Below are 23,652 nucleotides of genomic sequence, written 5' to 3'. Positions count from 1 at the left end.
GGCGCTACTGCATCTCCTGGCAAGTGTGTAACTGTCAAGACAGCTCTCAGAGGTGGAGGAAATGAAGACGCAATGATGGAGAGGACAGAGAGCTTAGAGGGATGACACAAGCTGTAGAGTCTAAGATCTCCTACTGACCTTACTTGGCTAACAGCCACCAGAGGGAGTGCCCTCCTCCCAGCATGCCTGACGGGCCATCTAGGACCCACAACTACGTTCGCATGTTTGTATATGTTTAAAATTTCCTATAATTTAAAGGAAATACTTACAGATAATATTCAACACAATTGTATTCTTTAGTAGATTTTTTGTAATATCGCAGATTCTTCTTTGTAGAATCAATAATTAACAGAATCAGAAGCTTAATGAATAACTAATAGAATCAGAACTGGCACAGGAAAGCCATAGCATTAGAATCAGGGTTTCATGTTAAGGAATCAAAATCCTCAGAGATGTATAAACTACTCACTGTTATGGCTTTCCACTGAAATTCCTTGTTACGTGTTTAAACCATCCAGGGCCATTCATCATTGACAATGAAATGATCTGTTGATGAATCAGCGTAAGTACATCTAATCCATTCTAGTTGGTTTTTTGGGTCACCCCAATCCTCACAGACGATTTTTGGTCCCTATCATGAGACTGGACAATGGCAGAAATTGCTTGCTCATATAAATAGAAGATTTTATATAGTCCTGGAAGGGAGTCCTGCATCCTGGAAGTGCAGAGAATCTAGAATAAAGGCCTTCTATAAGTAACCCTTCCAACAGGCAGGTCAGAACGTCAGAACCAATTCAGGATGGACCTCTACAGAGGTGCTGCTCCAGCCCGCAGCAGAGCATTTACAGATTATCCTCGCTTAAGCTCTTGGTTTCCTATTGGGCGATTTCTTTAATAGCTGCGGGGCCCATAAAAGCCACTGGCATTGCAAGTCCTCACTGGCTCTACTAATTCAATAAGGAATGTCTGCACAAAGCTATTTGAGACTGTAAGTTTCTCTAAACCGTTGCTGTATAAAGTGAAAACCAGGAATCAAGAGCAGTAATATTAATGTAACTTGGGAACATGTCAGAAAATACAGAATCTTGGACTCAGACCTACAACACCCTAACAAGATTCCCATTGGTTGATAGGCATACTATCGTTTGATAACTGATCCTTTAAATAACAACCTAGCTGCCCCTCTCCACTCTATAATAATGAAGTGAACAGTTCATAGTGAAATGATCACCAAGCAAGCGTTCTTTAACAGTATTAAATACTTACTTTCCAAAGAGATATATATATTTTTAAAGTGCTATCCTCTGGGTTTATTTGTTGGTGATTCATCACAAGATAAAAATAAACACAAACTCCCAGGGATAATCCACCACACCTGATGACTCTTTATCTTTATTTCTTGCCAAACAATCTGTGAACAGGCTCTGATCGGGCAGTGAGGAATTCTTCCAATTGCTCGTTTCTCCCTGTGGATGAATTATGGAAGCCATTACAAGCAAAGACAATGCCGATAAAAGAGTTCCATCTCCTTGATCCTGGTGTTCTCTTAAATTATACACTGTGGGGTTAGAGTTATTGATTAACAACAGCAAGGCCTGAAATTCTCCGAAGTACAGCATTTAATGAAACGTAGCTCAGGACTGATGCAGTGATACTGGCCTCGTCTCCCTTTGTCTTTTCCTTTTATTCTGGTTATGTGTTGTTATATGTCATCTGATAAGCAGCCTTGAGATGAAGAGAAGTAACTCATGAGCTGAAACTTTTATTGGGGCATTTTTCTGGTGAATTACATGACCTCAGGAAATGCACCCAAGATGCCACAAAATAGACCTTAGGTGGGGCATTTGAATCTATTTTTAAATTATAATCTCTGCTGCCAAAAAGGATTTGAGGCAGTATACCACTGTCTTCTCCAGCCCCCTAGTCCTCTAAAAAAGCACAGAACCAATAAAACATCTAAAAACAAGAACAAAAGACAACACATAAGAAAAAAGGAAGGGAGACAATATAGAAAAAGAAGATGATTTATTTTGAACCTGATTATTTTCTCTGATGATTTCTTTTTATGTTTCCCTTTTGAGTTTTTATGTTTTAGTTGTGACTTTCTAGAAAAGCTATTTGTTTCAAAAGCTTAATTTTTCCAAAGCCAAGTGATTTGGAATTCTAAAAGCTCAAAAGGAAAGTGTGAAGGAAGAAGACATCAAGTTTATCAACTAATCAATGACTGGTAAAAGAATAAAAAAGAGCTAGCTGCTTCCCAATAAAGGTTTAGTTTGGGTAGGATGAAGATGAAGAGAGACAGGACTAAATCTTAGAAGCTGCCTGGGTCCCTAAGAAAAGGTTTAGCGCTGTGCCCCCTGGGCCAAGGATGGGGACTGGAGCCGGTTAATAGAAAGCCCAGATCATTTGCTGGGAATCCCAGAGAACAAGGGGCAGAAGTCCGGGACTCTAGGCCATATAGAAAGGCCTCACTTCTATGAGAGCTTGAGATTCAGGGTGCTGATGGCTGAGGGAGCTACTCAAACACAGGGTCCTGGGGAGGTTCACTCTGAGAAGTCTGGAATTTTTCTTAAGCTATGAGACAGGGCCAGAGGGACCTGGGGTAAGGACAAGGAGGGTAAGTACAAGCAGCATCTGTGGGCTTGTTGAGCAGAGGCCATGATGGGACCAGGGTTATAGGAAAAACAGGCTGACACCCAAGACCCAGCCTGGTGACCTGGGACCATCCTCAGCAGAGGAGAGCATCTGGACAAGATGCCACTCCCCTAGGGACATACAGAACCCTCAGGGAAACTGATCAGCCACAAGGAGAAAGGATGAACGGAAAGGGAGAGGGAGAGCCCTGAGAAGCTGATTTAAACTGAAAAAAACCTGAAATACCTTGCAATCATCTGTGGAAATGGGGATTTCTGTGCTAGGTTTATTTATATTAAGGAAAAATCTAAAATGTTACATTTCTGCATACCCAACCTCATCCCTTTTACAATTGTATATGTATATGTATATATGTCTATGTCTATGTCTATGTCTATGTATATGTATATGTATATGTATATGTATATGTATATGTATATGTATATATCCTTAAATACTAGAAAGTTGAACTATAACTAATGGAGAGATTGGGAAAGAGAGGCTCATCTAACAGTTCTGAGTTAATTTTCTTAACTTCCTTTAAGATTGTGAGCCTGTGGAGAGAGAGAGAGCTCAAACTGTCCTTCACACCTAGAACAGAGTTCTGGAGGAAGGGAAGGGCACTAGGTAAGAGATGTGTCAAAAATGCATTCAAGGTTACCTTCGAAGATTTAAATAACTTACTTTGATTGTGAAATTTATCTGTGCTTCCCCAATGCAAAGAAACAAACCTGGGGCTCCATTAACTGGAAACCAAATTCCAAATCATTTAATAAACAGTAGATAACCCCACCCACAAATAAAGCAGAACAGCGGCCTATTGCTTTTCCTCAGTGAGATTTGTTAGTTCTTTCTACATTTGTATAATTAAGGCAGTCGTTCTTCACATAACACACCCCATTTATCCTGTGAAAATGGAAACTTGCTTCTTTAGTCCACTGAGCACATCTGCCATCATTTTTGATGGTGGCAAAAGTACTTAAGGAATTTCTATCTAGCAAAAGATTAATCTTCTTGCCAGATACTTTGACCATAGCAAAGCAATCACTTTGAAGGCAGGAGCACAGGCTGGCAGTTTTCTAAGTGAAAATGGAGGTGGTCTGCCCGCACATGTCCCCTCTGCTAACACGCTGTCCCATGGACAGCACCACTAAACAACACTGCAAGGATAATGTAGGTTCTGAGGGCTTCTGGGCCTCTAGGGACTGCGGGTTCCACTGAAAAAAAAAAAAGCAACAAAACAGCCTGCCCAAAGCGCCTCCAAAATGGGAATATTATTGGGGCCTTTTTAGAGAAAGATGGAGAATTTCTATCTTTTTCTGTGTAATATATATGGAAGAACCTTAAATCACATACTTAAAAAAAATCACCTATTTTTAGTGCCATTAGCATAATTAGGGAACCATTTAATTTTCTCTGTCTTATCTGGTGACTTCTGAGAAATAGGAAAAGAGTTTTTCTCTAAGCTGATGGTAGAATTTTTGAAATTCTGTTGTTCAGCCAATTAAGGTTAAAAGCAGATGGCACTCTCCAATTGCATACTTTAGCATCCATCACAATTAGAGCATTTTAAATAAAAAAAAGTTGAATTACTTTCCATCAAATTTGAGTTTCAGACCAAAAAAAAAAAAGAGAAGTTTCACTAAACTTACTCTCAAAAAGAACATCGTAAGATAAATATAATTTCCAATAAAGTAATATTTGAATCAGTATATTATTATAACATTTTAAGTAAGCTTTATGAAATGATAATTCTAAGCTTTAAAAATTATGAAATATAGGATACATGCAAAAGAATGTATGAAAACTCATCCTTACAATCCTTAATTTTGAATGAATTATAGCTTTCAGCCATAGCTCAGACATTTGAGGATCTTATAACCACAGTATCAAGTGTAAATAATTAGAATATTAAGAGTCAACTACTGAAAATACTTTTGAAAAAGTTGAAGAACAACCTTATCATGGGTAAAAATATCAGAATAGAAAAAAATAAACTGAACTGGGCTTGTCATCTTTCTATTTAACAGACAACTTATGAAGGTTATCCAGGAAACATTTAACATTTCAAAATTTGTTGAGATAGTCATTGAGGCCATCATGGAGATGAACAGTGAGGAAAAACACCTTAACATGATTAACTTTGTCATATAGTAGATGAGAGTTCAGCTTCTAGAGCTCAGTGAACCTGCATTCAGATAAAGACTCTTCTAACTGTGTGACCTGGAACAGATATCTTAATGTCTGTTATCCTCAGTTTCCTCATCTGGATAATAGAGACAGAATTCCTTACTTGATAGATTTGTTGAGAGGATTAATTGAAAGAAACCATATAAAATGCTTAGCACAGCCCCACAAATTTCATTACCGAAGTTATACGTTCTATTGCCACTAACTGATGAATTGTGTTTTACTGGGTCCTGATCTGAAATGTTAATATTTGTAGCTATTATTTTAACAACTGTCCATTTATAATATCTGCCAAGGCCTTTCAGAGTAAATGTTTCAAATAAATCTGATTGCATGTGTTTTTCTGGCTTGTGGTTCAAGCCAGATCAGTTTGTTTTAGCCAAGTTTTTCTCTTCCTAGCAGTAATGTGTTTTTGTTACTAACCATTTACTTACCGCACTAGTTATATGCAACATAAAGCTGTAGCACAGAATCAAATTCTAAATCAAGAAGCTTGAAATCTTCATGAAACTACACTCTGCACATTTCCCTTAATGCCCTGACATACATCTTCAGGGGACTAGGCTTCGTAGATAGTCCTGTGGTGTATATTACTCTCCCATCCCCCAAAATGACTACAGTCACTTGAAAACTCAGAGATTTTTCTGAGCATTTCCTCTTCCAAGTCACCAGTAAATATGTTAAGAGAAATCAAACACTGATAAAAAATGATAATACTTCTTAACCTATTTGTCCCCATTAGTTTTAAAATTAAGTGATTAAATTAATTTAATTCAACACACTTGTTGCTAAGGGCAAGCTCACAATTCACAAAGGAAACATGATTCTCTCAAATAATTGTATGCTTTCAGAAAATTAGGACTATTTCACTAACATGATAGAGAATACCTACTTTAAACTAAATAGCAAATTATACTGAGTGATAAAACACTTACAACATTATCATTAAAACTTCAAATAAAATAAGGATGCTGTCTATAACCACTATTCATTCATTTGACAAGTATTTATGAGTGCTAGTATGTGCCAGGTACATGTTCTAAATGTGGGTGTCATGGTGGCAACATGTACTCCCCCACAATGGGCTTTACTTAATATTATCCTAGATAATGCTATAAAACTTGAAACAGAACTATATAGGAGGAGATAAAATGAATGTGATTTGTCAGTTATGTGATTTCCCATTAAGGAATAGAACTGAAATAAATAAATAATTGAAAGTAAGTTTGATAACATGAGTTATATATATAATGCATACAATCAATAACTTTTTAATATTACAACAATCAGTTTAAAATATAATGGGAAAAATGCACCCAGAATAGCAACCACAAAATAATAAAATATCTAGGAATAACACTCTGTAAGAAATATAAAGGCCCTACATGGAACCAAAGAATACTATAATAAAGAACACTCAGAGAACAATAACAATAACAAAAATCTCTTAGAAATTAAAAATATGAGAAAAATGAGGACGAAACTCAATAAAAAGTTTGTAAGACAAAGTTGAAAAACTTCCAAATAGTGGAGCAAAAGACAAAGAAAAGGAATCAAAAATAAGAAATACAGAAAACTATATGGAGGTTCAACATCCAAATAAGAGGAGATCCAAAAAGACAGAAAAAGAAAATTCAGAGAAAGAAATCATCAGTGAAAAAAGTCAAGTAAATATCTTAAAATAGCATATAAGTTTCTGGAACTAAAGATCCACTGAGTGTTTCCAGAATTGTGTCTGAAAACTGACACCCAGTAGGCACAAAATTGTAAAACTTTAGAACACTAGGAAAAAGAAGCTTCCATAGGGACAGATTAGATTTTCCATGAAAGGTCAAGATTCAGTCTTTTTAACAGAAATACTGGAAGCTAGAAGACGGTAGAGAAGGGCCTAACATTCTCACAGGAAATGATTTTGTGGCAGACACTTAATGCTCACATTACCCATGTGCCTGATTTCCCAGCCCCCTTAAGTTGAGCAGGGCCTTGTGACCGTTCTGGCCAAAAGACTGCTCACAGAAGTGACATGTGTCACTTTCAGGCTGAAGGAATGAAAAATCTCTACCTACTCCTCCAGCTTCTTTCTTTCTTGAGATTTTACATTACCCTGGCCTATCCTGATTGACATAGATTACTAATCTGGAATTTTATATCCTGTCAAACTATCCATCAAGGCAAGAATAGGCACTTTTCAGAAATGCAAAATAGTTCAGAAAACTTCCGTATAATGCACATTCTCTCAAGAAGCTACTGGAGCCTGAGAGAAGAGAAAGATACACATGGAAGGCAGAATAAGGCACTTCCCCCCCCGCCCCACCACCAAAAAAAAGATGTTCTAGACCTAATCTCTAGAATCTGTGAATATGTTACTTTATGTGGCAAAAGGAATTTTGAGGTGGGGAGATTATCCTGAATTACTCTGCAGACCCAACATAATCACCAGGGTCCTTATAAATGGAGGAAGGAGAGAGGAGAGTCAGAGTCAGAGATTTGAAGATGCTGCAATGCTGGTTTTGAAGTCAGAAAAAGGGCCCACGAGCCAAAGAACACAGGTAGCCTCTAGAAGCTAGAAAGCTCTCTTAGAGCTCCCAAAAGGATTGCAGCCCTGCTGACTCCTTGGTTCTAGCCCCATGAGACTCAAAAAAGACTTCTGACCTCCAGAACTGTGAGATAATAAATCTGTGTGGTTTTAACCACCAGGTGTGTAGTGATTTGTTACACTAGTACAAGGGATGCAGGAAATGGGACTGAGGCCGAGCAGAGGGAAGGAGCTCCCGAGCAGCAGGCTGGTGCAGCCAGCCCAGATGCAAGCAGAGGAGGCCAAGCAGAGACTCCACTGACTGGCCACTGACAAAACAACTAACGTGTTTGGAGGCACTGACAGGAGATTTGTGCAACTGAATAAGAGTTTGAGAATAACTTGGAGACCATAGAAAGGTATGAAAATACATTTGCCAAAGGACAATTCCTTCTTACAAAGAAAACAAAATGTTGAAGAGGAAAGGAAACATTATCATAATGGTGTAGCTGCTGCTATTATTTACCTGATGTCAACAAAAACACTGAGTACCAAGGTAGCCTGAATAACACACACCCTGCTCAGGCAGATGAGGGACGGGAAGGGGCTTGTGTGTGGGAGGCAGGTAGCCTGCAGTGGGAGAACTAAATCCTCATAGTCCAACGGAAGGATTACAGACTCTGGTCAAAGAGTTTAAATAATTGTTTCTGAAGAGCAGAAAGTAATGGCATACTTCTGCGTAGTCGGGACTATTTTCATAAGAAGTTAACGAGCCATTTGGTGCTTTAAACTCTGTGTATTATGTGCATGCATGCCATCAATTAAATATAAAAACTGCACACAACAGCTGGAAAAATATTTATGACAATGATACACAGGCTTTAATATTCTCAGAATACTATGAAGATTGGACAGATAGTGAAAAACTCTTCATCAGGATTGCCTCTGAATGGTGATATTATGGATGCTTATATTTCTTGCTACTCTATGGTTTTCTGTACTTTCCAAATCAGAACAAAAATAGGAACATGTATAATTTTTAAAATAAAGAAACAAAAATGGCCAAGGAGGAAATAAAACAAACAAAAAGAATTAGGTAACTATATTGGGAGCTGCTAAAATGATTAAGTTACCACGATTTTGAAAACCCTGAGGCAACTGCTACCCTGCCAAGGAATAGTGGCATGAGTTTTCTCAAAGTACTGAAGTAATTTCTTGATTAAATATGCTTTTCAACGACAATTTGCAATTTAAAAATTTTATGCTTCCTTTAAAGCCCTTCATTTCTGTTAAAGGCAGTGCAAACCCAACAACTGTTGGATTGGTGATTGTAACTGGTGCCGGTTTGGATAAGGTTTGTAGAACATCTTATCAAGATAACTGCCCTTGCGCTCTGGGGAGTAGGGTGGGAAAAAGGCTAAGAGAACAATTACATAAGCCCCATATTTTTAGACTTGTGGCTTCACAGAATTACTTTTAATAATGAAAAAAATAAAAAAAGACAAGTGGAAGATGTGCTTAACAGCACTAAACATTTGTTGAAAAAATGGATTCATTATGTTCTTGGGAAAGAGCGGACACATTACACGCTCATAAAATTGATAAACTTAGAAGTACTGTTTCTGAACTTGGACGCTGATCTCCATGGAAAGTTGAAATCTCAGGGGGCCACTAGCTGGGCCGAAGGCTTCCACGTTAATGGTTATGAACTGTGATGAGTGCAAAGAAGAGTGAAGCAAGAATACAGGTGACTTCAGGATAAGAACAACAGCCCTATTATGTAAGGCTGATTTGTTCCCTTTTTTGCAATTTATTTTTTTTTTTTACCTTCTGAACTATGAATCATAAAATAGCAAAATCAAGCAAAATACCAAAGCATAAAGTTCTTTAGTGCACCCACTGAGCTCAGATGCTCTCAGAGTTGTTTAAAAATAAAATATTCAAGTCATTAATTTCCCTATCATTTGCAATGATCAAAAAAATGAGAGGGTGGAAGGGTCCCCTTCAAGGTCATGCTCATCTGGGTGAAACTGATTCCTAACTCCCTACCGCATTCTTTCCTGCTAGTTCCCTCTTCCTCTAAATCTAATGCATTTATCATGAATCATTAAACACAAGCCTATTACCCAGTGCAATTGATTCTTCCATAAATTGAAAAGCAGCTTCACTTTTGTAGTGCTTTTTTCAGAAAGGAGTTTGGGTAAAGTCAGGTGTGAATACAGAGAACAATATATGCTTAAGAAAAGCTAAATGCTAAGGAGTTGTGGAAGGCCTTGCTTAGAGTTTTCAACTAGCCCAAGGAATAAAAACAGGAGTGACCACAGGACCTGAAAATTCTTGTAAGTCAGGAGATGGTATCTGGTATGCCAACTGATATGTAATTAGTTGCTTTTTTAAACTCCAAAGAAAATAGGGTTGCAGAGTTGGAGGTCAGGCAAATTATAGCAAATTGAGTTACCAGAATCTGTCAAAGGCTGTGTTAAGTAAATACCTATAGTGCTAAGAACCACTGCTCTGGGAGCTAACATGTGCCTGGCTAAGAGCTTTCTATTTATCACATTTAAGGCTCACAATTCCAGGCGGGTCTATATTTTTTAGAATTAGAAGCTCAAAGAGGTATAGTATTTATTCGAGAGCAGCTAGTCACAATAACTAGGATTTGGACTCAAGTCTGGTTCCCAAATCCATGCTTGTTAGCCTCCTAACCAACAACAATAAATATGAAAGCAAGAGGGAAGATTGGTTAGTTAAAAAATAGTAACATGTTTTAAATCTAAGGGGTGGGTACCTTGGGTATATTAGGGGTATGAGGTGCATCTTATTTGTCTAATTGTGTTTGGAATATTTCATAATTAAAGCTTACCTATAAAGAAACTTCATTGTTTCCGCCTTAGATAAAAAATAAGAAAGAAGATATAAACTTCTCAAGAACACCATTTTTTTTCCCCAAATAAAATCAGGCAGCATGGGTCTTCACCACATCTGATGTTATTTACAGCGATGAAAGGGAGATAAAATCAGGAGGCTCTCTAATCAGCGGCAACAGCTTCAGAAATTGTTGGGTTGGAAGCAGCTAGACAAGGTGGGCCCGGCACACAAGCCAGTTCTGTGCCAGGATTTATTGTTTCTTGCAGGTCCTCACAGACAAGAGGAAAACAAAGTAGACGGTCATGTCTGTATCCTGAAAAATTGTTTCTAAGGTTTTGGAGGATAAAAACAAGAAATGCTTTTGGACCTCAGCCCTACTCTTCTAAGGAAAAAGTTATTTTCACCAAGGAGACCGTGTGTGCACATAAAACTCAGCAATTCCGCCCTAAGGGAAAAGGAGAATTTTGGAACCAGAAACCCTCTCCAAGCTGACCGATGCTTGGCCAAGACATGTTAAAGTCATTGTATGCCTGGTATCTCCTGGAAGTCACTTACCTACTATGACTACTCAATATGTGGGTTTCCCTCTTTCGGCTTCATGCACAGAATGTAAACCATGGTTTCTTTACTAGAGAATATTAAAAAATCTTCTTTCATTTAATGTTTAAGGAAGTTACTGAAAGGGAAAATCAAACAGAAAAAATAGTCTTTCTTAGAGACTCAGGGATAGTGGTGTTAAATGGCAGGCGAACATACATCCTATAGAAATAGGGACATATTATTTAAAGGGCAACAGATTTTTTTTTTGTTTTTCTTTGTCCCGGGTTCTGTGAAAATAGAAGTTCCCTTTAAGTAACTTTCTCTTTAATGAACTGTCACTGAGGTCCTTTTAAGAAAAACATATAATGCAATACATAATACAACTTGAGTATATTAAAAACAGTTGAACAGTAGAAATGAATTTCAAATGAAGAAAGCTGGAGAGAATATTGGGCTAATAAAATAGTTAAAGACATGAGATTTATTGGGAAAAAAGAACTGCAAAGAAAAGTGAAGAGGGAGTGTTGGGGGCAAAACTTGAGTGGGTAGTATTGAAGTGCACTTAAATTTTCCTAATGATAGACTTCTAAGGATGGTTTCAATGTTTATTAAATCAAAGCAAATAATGCCTAGCAGGGCTGAACACTCAATGCTACCCTGGTAATTGAAGACATTAAACTCAGCCCATTTGGATGACTTTTCAGCGCTGCTGTAACAAAGTATCACAAACCCGGTTTTAAAACAACAGAAATGTATTCTCTCACAGTTCAGGACGGGCCACAAGTCTGCAGTCAAGGTGTCAGCAGAATTACTTCCTTCTTGGGGGCTCAGGGAAAGAATCTGCTCCATGCTTCTGTCCTCGAGTCTGGTGGTTGCCAGCAACCCTTGGTGGCCCTTGGCTTGTGGGCAGCATTATTCCAGTCTCTGCCTCCACTCTCACACGGCATTCTCCCTGCGTGTCTCTGTCCCTGTGTCTAGACTTCCCTCTTCTCCTAGGGATATCAGTCATGTTGGATTTAGGGCCCATCCCCCTCCAGTAAGACCTCATCATGACTTCATTGTGTCTGCAAAGAGCCTATTTCCAAACCAGATTGCATTCACAGATTCTGGTGGTTAGGACTTTGACATATCTTTTGAGGGGATACATTTAATCCATAATACCATTCAGAATGGAATTTGTGACTTGTCACTCACTTCCTTCTTCCTGTTCAATTTTTTTCCGCTATACAGTGCTGCTGACATGGTTTCCATCGCCTGGAACAGAATGTTCTGCTCAGTGCTGCCCAATACTGTACCACATATGGCCATAGAGAATTTGATAGGTGGCTAGTGCAACTGAGAAACTGAATTTTTTTTTCTTGAATTTCAATTAATTTAAATTTAAATAGCTACATGAGCCAAATGGTTACTGTCCCGAATAGCATAGGCCTGTGAGATCGACTCATTGTCACTTCTGTCTCACTCTTCCTATTTGATGTGTTGCCCAAAGTATTGTATCATCTTTCAAAAGATACAGAACACTGGAGACACCGTTTGTGTAGTCTGCTTTTAACTTTTTTGACTAGAGGGGGAATTCAGAATTTTTCACCTTGCCTATAACAACAAAGAGAAGAATGTTTACAGAAGGGGTTTCTCAAGCAGTAGAGGAATCAGAGGTAAATGCTGAGTTAGACAGACGGCAGCACTCAAGACTGATGATGATGATGAAATTGATCATTAAAGTGAGACCTTAGACTATGAATCTTGAGACGATGCTATTCTCTATTAATTCTCTCAAACTCAAGAGTCAATGAGAGAACAATATAATTCTAAGGACTGAAAGAAAATATGGTATTCTCACACAGTTAGTCATCAAGAGAAAGGGCTTCATCAAACTCTTTTGTGACGATGAACCTGGGCCACCCCATTTTGCTAAATGAACATGGGACAGTATTCTTTCATCTTTTATGATGTTTGTACACCAAAATTCACTCTATATACAATTTGTAGATGGATAAATGTTGAAGGTAAGTATGTATGCAAAGTGGACTGAAAGGGAAAAGATGAGGCAGAAATGAAAAACATCCACTGGATTGATAAGAAAAAAATAAATTAGAAGTGTCTGTAAGAGCTATAGCGTAAATAGTGATGACTATTTTTTTTTCTGGTATACTAAGAGTTAAAACTTGTTTATTGTTCTAGTCAAGGTACCAGATAGCTTATATAAAAGGGTAAATCTCCAGAAATAAGGTAAAGAAATGATTGTATTTCTGCCTAAATTAGTTATCTTGAAATGGTGAAATGAGATTCCCTGGGCTGGAATCTCAAGTCCAGCACTTAGTGCATGACCTTTGGCTGTTATTCAGCCTCTCTAGATCCAGTTCCCTCATCTGTAAAATAAGGATTAAAAAATTACTTCCCCTTTCATAGAGTTTTATGGAGACTAAACTTGCATGCAGAGCACTTAGCAGAGTGCTTACCAGATGGGAAATGACAGACATCAGCTATGGACGGTGATCTTCTCCTTGAATGGCTTAGACCGGCTCTCCTCATCTATCAGACCTGGGAACCCAACGTCTGTGAAATGATAAGTGTGTCTATCCTATTTGCATATCCCAGCATTGAGTATTGCTGATGCCTGCTGCTCACATCAGGGACCCAAGGCCCAGGCAAAGGGGAGCCAGGAGGAGAAGACGTCAACCTCCAGAGGTCAGGTTGCTTTGGGGTGTCAGCAGAACTGCAGATGCTGCTGCAGAAGCCAGAGCACGGAAGGCTGTCAGCCCGAATTTAATCTCCATAAGAACTTTTCCCCCTGATTTTCACATTTGAGCAGGCATTAACTTGATGAACTCATACTATATAGAAATATATAAGGGGAAGATTAAAAATCACCTGAAATCTCACCATAATTGATGAACTCATACTATACAGAAATGTTAAGGGAAAGATTAAAAGTCTCCTGACATCCCACCATCCAGAGAAAACACCATTATCCTGCCAGGCTTGTCTCTGCACACACTCATACATATGTACACAGTTTTATAAGAAGTTTGATCACACTATACTTGCTGTTTCATGTCTGTTTTTGCTTTCAATAATATTTTTCTAACTTGTTCAATCGAGATCTACATGCTCATTCTTATTAGGGTTCTGACCTTAAACCACTGAGTTCTGTGCATGAAGTGGTAGTAAAAAGTGGTTTGTTTACACAAGAAAATATTAACATCTGCCCTTAAATAATGACTTAGATCAAAAGTGAGGTGAGCTGTGAAGTTAAAGTACATTTGAAAACCAAGTAAATATCAGAGGCACTGGGTTCTTTCTTATGAAAATACTGGAGAGAAGGATGACCTGGGCTCTTACTGTATGTGTTGTGTGGCACACGCCTCATTCCCTGAATGGCTATTACTTCTGGAATGTGAAATTTGTGGAACTAAACTTTTAATAAAATGAGAACTCGCCTATAAACCTCAGTACATTTTCAGGGTTTAAAAATCTTATTTTATCTAGATCACAGCTCTTTCGATCTTGGCACCAAAAAGTTATTTCTGAGTACTCAGCAAATATGAAAACTGTGGGTCTGGACTGCGTCCTGTTTTCCCCTGCCAGGCCGGGGGTTCACGCCAGAGGCCACACATGTGTGAGTCCTTATCCTCTGGATGCCACCAGGTCCCTGGGGATACCAGTGATCAGTAGACCTAAATAACTGAGGCCCACACTCAAGGGTCCTTTTCTGGAAATCTGACCTCATCACTGCTGGGATTCATTTCCACCACACCAGAAGTAATAAGCATGGATGAAAAGATGTTAACATACCAATATTATTTTTACTCATTTTAATATTCTTCTTCTTATTTTGGCTACTGCTTAGAAAGTCAAGAATGTTTTTGCTACCCCACTCCTAGATAATGAAAATACAGTTACAGTGAAAGATTTAAACTTCTGCTGGGTAAAAGAGGTTATATTCACAATTTTCAAACTTGGAATAGAGTTTATAAAACTGGATTTACTCTGAAAGTGGTCTAAAATGGTCTGATATGAACTGATCATTTTTATGTATCACAGGGAACCTTAGCTGGGGGTACGAAGACCAGATTGCAAGGGCCGGGGGATGCACGGCTGGGGAAAACCCTGCAAGGGCAGGGAGAGAGAGCCCAGCAAACACAGCACCCAGGCCCCAAGGATGCTAACAAAGAGGCAGGCAGGATGGCCACCTCAGCAAGAGCAACGCCCCAGGCAGACTTAAGGGGTGGCCCCAGGCCAGTCACCCAAGACTGAATTCAAGGAGACAAGTTTATACGAAGTGGGCCTGGGGCTTGTGACCAGGTAGAGCCCCATTTATCAAACCTGGAACGCAAGGTAATGTCCCAACACACTACTGAGGGAAACAGCTGATGGGTCCCACAGGCTGAGCCACCCACCCCCACGTCCTGCAGAGCTGAGGGATTGGGGGAGGCGGTTCACTCACACTTGGAAATAAGTACTGTTAGTGCAGAAGGAAACTCCCACTTATTTTCCCTTCTAGGCAAGTTCATGACCAAGGAAAATATGTTTTTACTACAAGGAAAGTTACAATAGTGAGTCATCATTATATTAATAAATAGCCTTTATATAATAAGCCTCTATCACTCTCTCTAGGCTATTAGCAGTAAAAACAACACAGAAAATGTCCAAGAAAATGGTTTTCTTTTACTCACAGCCTTTAGAGCAGTGGTGCTCTAATGTGCTCCTAAGGCCAGCAGCATCAGGTCACCTGGGAGTTTGTTGGAAATGGTCCCTCGACCTGCAGAATCAGACACTCTGAGGTCTGGGCCCAGCAATCTGTGTTTTAACAAGTCTCCAGGAAACCCTGATGCAAGCTAACATTTGTGAATACTGGCCCAGTGCAAAGAAGCTGGAATGAGACCCAGGGGACCTAATTCAGCCTCCAGCTCTGGATTCCACGGTCCAATTCAGTGCAATGTCGTGAACAGTTCTGATGCAAGGACGTGAGGATACCAATGTGAGCTAGGCATGGTGTTATCCACGAACCCTCTATATTCCTTTCTTTTTTTGTTTCCTATTTGTATCACAGGCACCCAATATATATGCAGTGGGCCAAGCAGTAGAGCCATTCACCACTGTGATAAATACTACTGAACCATTCATCAATAATCTTAATGTTACTCCAGTCTGGTTAACACTAGCCACCGTTTATTTAATGCTTATCGCATGCCAGGTGCCGAGTGCTTGTCATAAATCAGCTTGTTTAATCCTTTCAGATATCCTGTTCTGCAGGTGGTATTTTTAACCCCATTTTGAGCATCAGAAAATGGAGGCTCAAAATGTTAAATAATTTATCCGATGTTATACACTGAAAGTAGCAGAGCCAGTGAAGAACCCAGAAATACTTTATGTCAAAGCTCAGGTCTTAAATGTGGTAGAGTTCTTTAAATCCCACAAACTCCAAAGCCGACTTTGGGGTGAATTCCCAGACTCCAAAGTTAGTGATTATCACCTCATTATATATACTTACAACTGTACTTTGTAGGCATCTCCCTTAAGTGGTCAAAGCCTGTCTTTATTTTTCTCATTTTTTGTTTAACAGGTTGACATTTGGCTTTCATTGAGCTCTAGGAAGGAGGTAGTGGTGGGGAACTACATTAATACCTTCCTGGACTATTCTGACCCTTAAAAGTCAGGCCAGGACGACTTCTACAAAGAATAAAAGTGGGTACATAGGCCAGGTCTGGGCAGCTTGGCCCAACAAAGGGGTTGGGCAGAGGTGGGTCTAGTCCCAAGGCCCTGAGGCAGGGGGAGGCCAGGGTATGGGCACCAGCTCACAGGCCAGAATGGATGCCGACACAAATGAGGCAGCGAACCGGGGAAGCTGCTGAAAATTCAAGTCAGCCTAAGGGCCGGTTCTGGGGACAATCACAGCTGTGACAGTAGCTCCCTTACCACGCTGGCTCTCCTCACGCACTTTCCTTCTTGTAAGTCACAGATGAATTTGGCATCTGGCATATACTATTTTCTGGTTCCCAATTCAGGGCCAGGACAATTCTGGTTGGGGACGCTGAAAGCTGTAGGTACTAAGACTAGGAAAAGGGATTTAGAGCACAAGCAATGACCTTACCTTACTAGGAGGTGGCCCATGGTCATCCAAGTAAGTGGAATTTCCTAGAAAAAAAAAAAAAGGAAAGTGGATGAATAATAATTTTAAACCCAAAATGAATTTAGTGCAAAGTCACTGAAAATAAGCATTGTAGACAGATTTCTATTCAGACAACTGTACCAAAGAAAAATTGGTAACTAATTGCCAGTTTGGTGGTATTTTGCTGATACTACATGCTTGGTTAATAGTTTCAGCAGTTATAAACATCCTGTATATGTGGGTATGCACACGGACATACACATGCAGAAATGTGCACTGTTATTCCTTACCCAGCATCCACTGAGTTTATTTTTGACCATGGTTCTCAGACTTTAATGTGCATCAGAATTACCTGCATGGCTTGCTACACACAGCAGATTGCCTGGCCTACTTGCAGAGTTCAGTAGCTCTGAGAATCTGCACGTCTGCCAAGTTCCCAAGTGACACTGATGCTGCAGGTCCAGGCCTCGTTATTGTTTCCTGGTGAATAAACACTCAGAGGGGGCCAGACGGGAACTAAAGGGTATAGAGTTCCTTTTGGGTGCCAGGGATTCTGCTCAGTGCTTTACAGGTATTCATTCTCAATGCAAGTATTAGAGGTGGGCTATAATTATTCTCACGTACAGAGGAAACACTAGAGGCCAGGAGAAATCCAGTGATTTGCTCATGGTTGCACAGTGTTAAACTGCAGAGAGGAGAGAAAATTGTTCTTTTTTTTTTTCCAGAAGCTGCTTTGGCATCTGAAAAAGCCTACCTAGAGTGTTGCCACCTCCACCTTTTGCACAGCCCAGGCACTGCGACGTCACCACCTGGCAACTCCTTTGATAGAGTTGGGCAGCCAAAGATGTGGCCAGTATGGTCAGGAGGCTTCTCTCCAAGGGGGTGGCGCTTGTTGGTCTAGGGGAAATCATCTCCACAAAGGGTGAAGATGGCCAGACTGTCCAACAGAACAACATGTAGAAAATATTGGAAACACAAAGATACTTAGAGAAAACAGTAGCTTAGGGAATAAGATAAAAGTTCAGTTGGAGTAGAAGAAAGGTGCTTTTTCAGGAGAGAAAAAAATGACTTACGTTGGAATAAAAAAGGGAAGTGACCTTAAGCCAGGGATATTTCCAGTGAGGAAACTTATCCAAACATATGAGTGGGTTTGGCTGAAAGGGCTTTTTCTCCCCATACTGAGGCATCATCCCCTTTTCTTTGTAGTCCTCTGATTTATCACCCACCTGATGTCCACACTGACTGTACTCTGACTGGCTAGTTGTTCATGACAAAGGACAACAGGCCCAATTCTCATGTATGAAACGCTCATACGCACACTCTTTGGCATGCTCGTGATGGGGTTATTTTCAGGACCTTTTAAAACGTGCACACAATTAACAATTTGTTAGATCTTAATCCTGTGTGACCCTCCACTGGGAACATACATAAGTAGGAAGTGAGATCTATATTTGACTTAGGAGGAGGATGGGCATAAGAGAATTCAAAAATGGTTATCTATGTCTAGAGAAATATTGAGAACTATTGGGCCACCATGCCATGCGCATAGCTGCAGAGGGTTCCTATCTCCTCATAAGGTGAAGGAATCTTCTCCAGCAGGGATGGAAAAAATTCCAACACACGCCATCCAGCATGTTCTGCAGGCAACACTTTCAGGGGTCAAAGAGGGCTCATACAACTAAATGTCCCTAAAACATTAGAAGCTTCCACAAGAAACAAAGTTCCAAAAAATGAATGACTTCAGTGCCCAAAAGCAATTTCAAACTTCAGACCCAGCTACCCTACTGATTCCTTGGCACCTGAGACTGGAGGTCTATAGGCATCTCACACTTTGCCTGTCCAAACAGAACTCTATTTGCCCGAATTCTACCCCTCAAATTGTTGCCTTCCTTTTCTTCCTAATTGGTTACATGGCACATCCCTTTCCCCATGGGCTCCAAAGCCCAAAAGTCATCGTTGGTCCGCCTCTTTGCTTTACCCCATCTGTGCCAACCCACTCCAAGTCCCATTGGCTCAGACTTCAAAATACCACTCAAATCCGACCACTTCTCACCAGCCCCTCTGGGCCATCCGGGAGCCCGTTTGTCTCTTCATTAATTACTAACTTTCTCCTCCACCCACAGAGCACCCGAAGGGATCTGTTAAGCTTATCAATCAGGCCACACTAGCCTTCTACTTAAAATCAATTTCTCTAAGAACAAAATCAACTCCTTGCCATGGTGCATACCCTTACATGGCCAAGGTCCTGCCTCCTGCCACCTGCCGCCAGAGCCTTCCCCCTGCTCTAGAGCACACCAGCCTCTTGTCAGCAGGGGACCTTTCAAACTAGGTCTTTGCGTGCCAGAAAAAGTTCTTCCCCACCCATTCATTCAGGATCAGCTCAATCGACCTCTCTCTGTCTCCCTCCCTCCCTTAAAGAAGGCTTCCCTTCCTTCCGCACAAAGAAAGGAGCAGGGCTGAGCAGTGCTGGCACTTGTGCCAAGGACCCCATTGTTACGTCCACCGGCAGCTCCCTGAGCTCTGGTCCATAGTGATGCTCCTGCAGTTTATTAGAACACAGAGGCTGTAAATACTTGTGACACAGATACCGAAGGGGAAAGAAAAGCTACTGAATTTCTTAAGCTGGAGAGAGACAGCAAGTTTTCATTCTCCTAGGGTATAATTATGATTATTCGGTATCTAGGTCGACTTCTCATCCTAGGATCTTGTGCTTTCATAGTGCAAAGTAAACAAAACTGTCAGAATTTTCTAACTGAAGTTGGTAACGTGTTGGCTATGAAGATAAAAGGATGAGCAGCACTATCAAAACGGGTTCCCCTGAAAGGCTCTGGGCATCAGAGAAGCTTTTGGGTGCCCTACCTTGTAGCAGATGCTATGGAGGGTGTCAAGTGGTGGGGAAGGAAGATCAGACCCAAGCCTTCCAGTCCTTTGAGTTTGGAGCCAAGACATAAATTTGGGAAGAAAAGGTGGAGGAAGGCTGAAGAAGGATCTGGAGCAAGACCAGAGGACCAGTGCGTATTTGCCAGCCCCACTGCTCCCCCTGGGAATGTCTACTCCTCATACCCCAGTTTCTGACCCGAGGTCACAGCTCCCTGTGAGGCAGCACCTCTTATTTTTGGAGGATTATAGGGGCATATCACTTCATTTCTTTCTGGAAGGTACCCACATCTATAGAGCTCTGACTCATGTCTCAAGCCCTTACTTTGAGAATCAAGGATTACAGTATCTTGTTAAGCCGTAAAAAAAGGAAAGGCATACACCCCACATGTTTCCATTCCTACCATCAGTCAAACTTTCAGAAGGGTCTATCTTTAAGCTGCTTGGGCTGGCATCGAGCTAAACCTCTTGTAAAAAGTCAAGTTTGCCCAGGCTGCCTAGGTAAGTGGAGAGACAGGTGGCCACTATCTGTAGCAATGCTCCAGCCCTCCTAACTCTATGCAGCTGGTCTATATCCTGATGGTGGTGGTGGTTACATGGCTCTATATGTGGGTTAAAATGTATGGAACAACACATCAAAACCATCAACAACATGGTTTAATGGTTTTTAAAGCCCTGATTAGAAAGCAAGTGATCTCAGGCTTTGCAATCAGCTCAATTACATTACGTTCTAAATCTCACTTGACCTATCTAGCCCTTTATGATAGAGCTCTCCCAGGGAGGTCATAAATATAACACAAGAGATCATGTGGAAATGCACCAAGTAAATCTAAGTTCTTAGGAGTTACAGTTTGCACACTAACTAGGGCATACATGTATTACCAGAGTCTTTGCAGGGCACTATGTTACCAATGTCCATCTACTTCACTCATCAGAGGAACTATCTGCAGCAAAGGTGCATTTCAGGAAACTCATGTGACTCCTAAGAATTAGGAGGCTAGGATGGTGAATTAGGCACAGAACTTACCCCTTAAACTACATGGGTTGACCAAACCTTTCTGGGACTCCACAAATCTTTTCAAGATTAATTTTCAGGGATTATATTTTCAGAATGATTGTTCCTGCAAACGATGCTTAGGATGTTCTGATCTATTGAACATCTGGTTTTCAAAATAAAAGGGGAGGTGTAAGCATGATGGCCCATCTGCCCAGTTTCCCTAACCCCAATTGATTTAAATAACCAGGGGGTGTTCCATTAGTCCTGGGGACACTCATATTTGATCCCTACACACACCTTCAGGGCCCACAAAGATCTGAAAGGAAAAAGCCTCTAGAAAATCTGAAGCAAAGACACTGTCTAGCCCCAGCCCAGTGAGGCCCCCTTCTTTCCAGGCTGTGGGCCTGGACTGGACAGGAGGTCAGGGAACCTGGTCAACACTGAGGAGCCCGCTGCCGTGTCCATGGGACTCCAACAAAGACCAACAGCTGGATAAAGAAAAACTGCTGGAAGCACTAGTGATGTGAATGCAGAAGGCCTAGTGAAGATAATTAACAGGGAGCCATGTACTTAAAGTGGCAAGAGCTGCTCTTATGTAAGAGGGAGAGTGGACCGGAGCCCCAAGGGAATCATTTAAAGGATTCAGGAGGATATTGCTAATAGAATTCGCTGTCCCTGGTGACAAAGGGCAGCTCAGGGGTGACAGAGGGAATGCTGCAGGCTGCAGAACAGAAGACCTGGCTCAAGTCTCAGTCTTATCCCTGACTAGTTGAGTGAACTTGGAAATATTACCTAATTTTTCCCTGAGGTTTAATGTCCCCATTTGCAACATGGGGACATTAATAATAGCAGCTAAGTGACAGGGTTGTCACTGAAAATGAAATAAGACAGGCAAAAGGCACTTAGTATACCACCTGCCTGCCACATAATAAGTGCTCAATGAGTGCTAACTACTTCCTCATCTTATGTATTATCCAATTTTATCATTTATTGTATTTATTCGAATGTTACAATTTTATTTATTATTGAGATATCAAAAAGAATTCTGAGGCCAGGGGAGTAGTTTATCATATTAAAGATGAATATTAATATAACTATATGATATTTTCTATTACTTTCTTATAGTGTCTTTGATATGTCTTCAAAAATACACAAAAATTTTTTCCAATTGTTTGAAATATCTTTAGCAATGTGCAAATGAACTTACAAACCTTCAGGAGATATAATTTATTCTTGACTCTTAAGTCTTGCATTAGCAGATCTATTTTTGTCTGAATTGGTCCCTGGAGAATAAAATTGTTTTAATTCTAATTCCTCTTATAGAAACCATCATGTGCATTCATGTCAATGTCATAAAAGCCGCCTCTACATTGTGTTAATTTTGATCGAACACCAGCAATTTTTTCCGAGTCTTTCTTCAGGCCCCTTTTAAAATCGGAATCACTTCAAGCAACTGAAATCCTGTCCTTTGTGTCCCAAAGCCATTTCACACAGGGCTCTGGTTACCTACCACACAATCATAGGGCTGCATCTCCCCTTCTGGAGTCCGGGTCTCCGATATACCATTTATCAAGGAGTCACTGTTGAAAGCAACACCGAAGCCCCAGCTCTGTCTTTGCCAAAAAATTATGCTAATGCCACACTTTCCACCCTTAACCATGGGTTACATTTCTCTAAGAGGCAGCTGTCATCACACCCCAGCCAGTGCTTCACAATGAGGAGTCTGTGTGCTGAGTAAACATTCCCAATAGCTCTATTTATTGTAATTAACGCAGCCCCAAAGACACTGCAATGAAGGCAAATTACTTGCCCAGCTTTATTTAAGCTTAAATAAAATTATTTTCCACTGCATTAAAACTAATGGCTTTCTTAAATATATTTACAAAAATATATCAATTCTTAAATAAATTTGCACAATATACAATTCTTAAAAAAATCAATTCTTAAATATGTTTACAAAAATAACTTTAAAAAAATTGACTGCTTACTCAGCCAGCTAACAGAGGCAGAAAGATCCTGAAAGATCCTTTCTTGACCCTAAATGATAAAAATAAGCATTCAAGACATTGCAAAAAAATATCCAAATTAAGTGTTATCAATCATGATTTAGAAAGCAGCTTCCATTTCTAATAAATTTGAAAAACAAATTAATGTTCTTCTCTTTGTATTTCAGGCTCAAAAACACTAACATGTTTCATAATCTCTCTCTCTTTTTTCTCCATTAAGTCTGAACATACATTTTAGGATGTCAAGGGTACATTTGTAGAAGGAAATTACTTTTGGAATCAAATGATCAGTGCACTACTGCTATAATAACAATCTAAATATAAAAATGAATTATTGCCAGACTTGCTCGGGAATTCATCATGTTACAAGATCTCATGCAGGTAGGAATGGAGTATCAAAGAGAGATGGAATCACTTAGGTTTCTGTTTCATTCCATTAGACTTGCTTCCCAGAATAATCACTACAGTCAGCTAATCCCACCTGCATAACTACGATACACCCATTAACAGAGCAGCCCCAGGGCCTGACCTGCAGTCATGTAAGTCCTCGTCCTCTCTCAGGGTCTAGCCACCATGAGAACTGACACTTCCCATCTCATGCTTACCACATGAAACACTCCCACTAACTGTCGTGGAATATAGGCACCATGAAGATGGTAGGAATCTACCCTGGGGGAAACAAGCCCAGGCCAAAAATATCCACACGTGCAGGGTCATCATTGATGGTTAGCACGGATGCTGATCTAAGCTGTGCTAAGCAGACCTCACCTGTTGTGTTTCTGCAACAGCCATCCTGGTATCCCCATTTTACAACACAGGAAGCTGAGGATCGGGAAGGTGAAGTGACCTGCACCATGTTGGACAGCTAATCAGCAGCAGCTTCTGGATTTGACCGCACCTGCCTGACTCCCTG

At 40.3% G+C, this 23,652-nt stretch overlaps 1 protein-coding gene across 4 annotated transcripts in view; it reads right to left on the bottom strand.

Annotated features, from left to right (window-relative positions):
* UST (uronyl 2-sulfotransferase) overlaps nucleotides 1–23,652 on the bottom strand; it is a 284,724-nt gene that overhangs the window by 159,466 nt on the left and 101,606 nt on the right. For all 4 annotated transcript variants that reach the window (XM_073219733.1, XM_073219734.1, XM_073219731.1 and 1 more), the window contains exon 2: nucleotides 16,842–16,885. In XM_073219733.1, coding sequence (XP_073075834.1) covers nucleotides 16,842–16,885 — 44 coding nt within the window. The remainder of the gene's footprint in view (nucleotides 1–16,841; nucleotides 16,886–23,652) is intronic.

The sequence above is a fragment of the Manis javanica genome, chromosome 13 (genome assembly GCF_040802235.1).
Source record: "Manis javanica isolate MJ-LG chromosome 13, MJ_LKY, whole genome shotgun sequence".
NCBI classification, from domain to species: domain Eukaryota; kingdom Metazoa; phylum Chordata; class Mammalia; order Pholidota; family Manidae; genus Manis; species Manis javanica.
The sequence above is the reverse complement of the archived record's forward strand: the minus strand, read 5'-3'. Positions and strand labels throughout refer to the sequence as shown.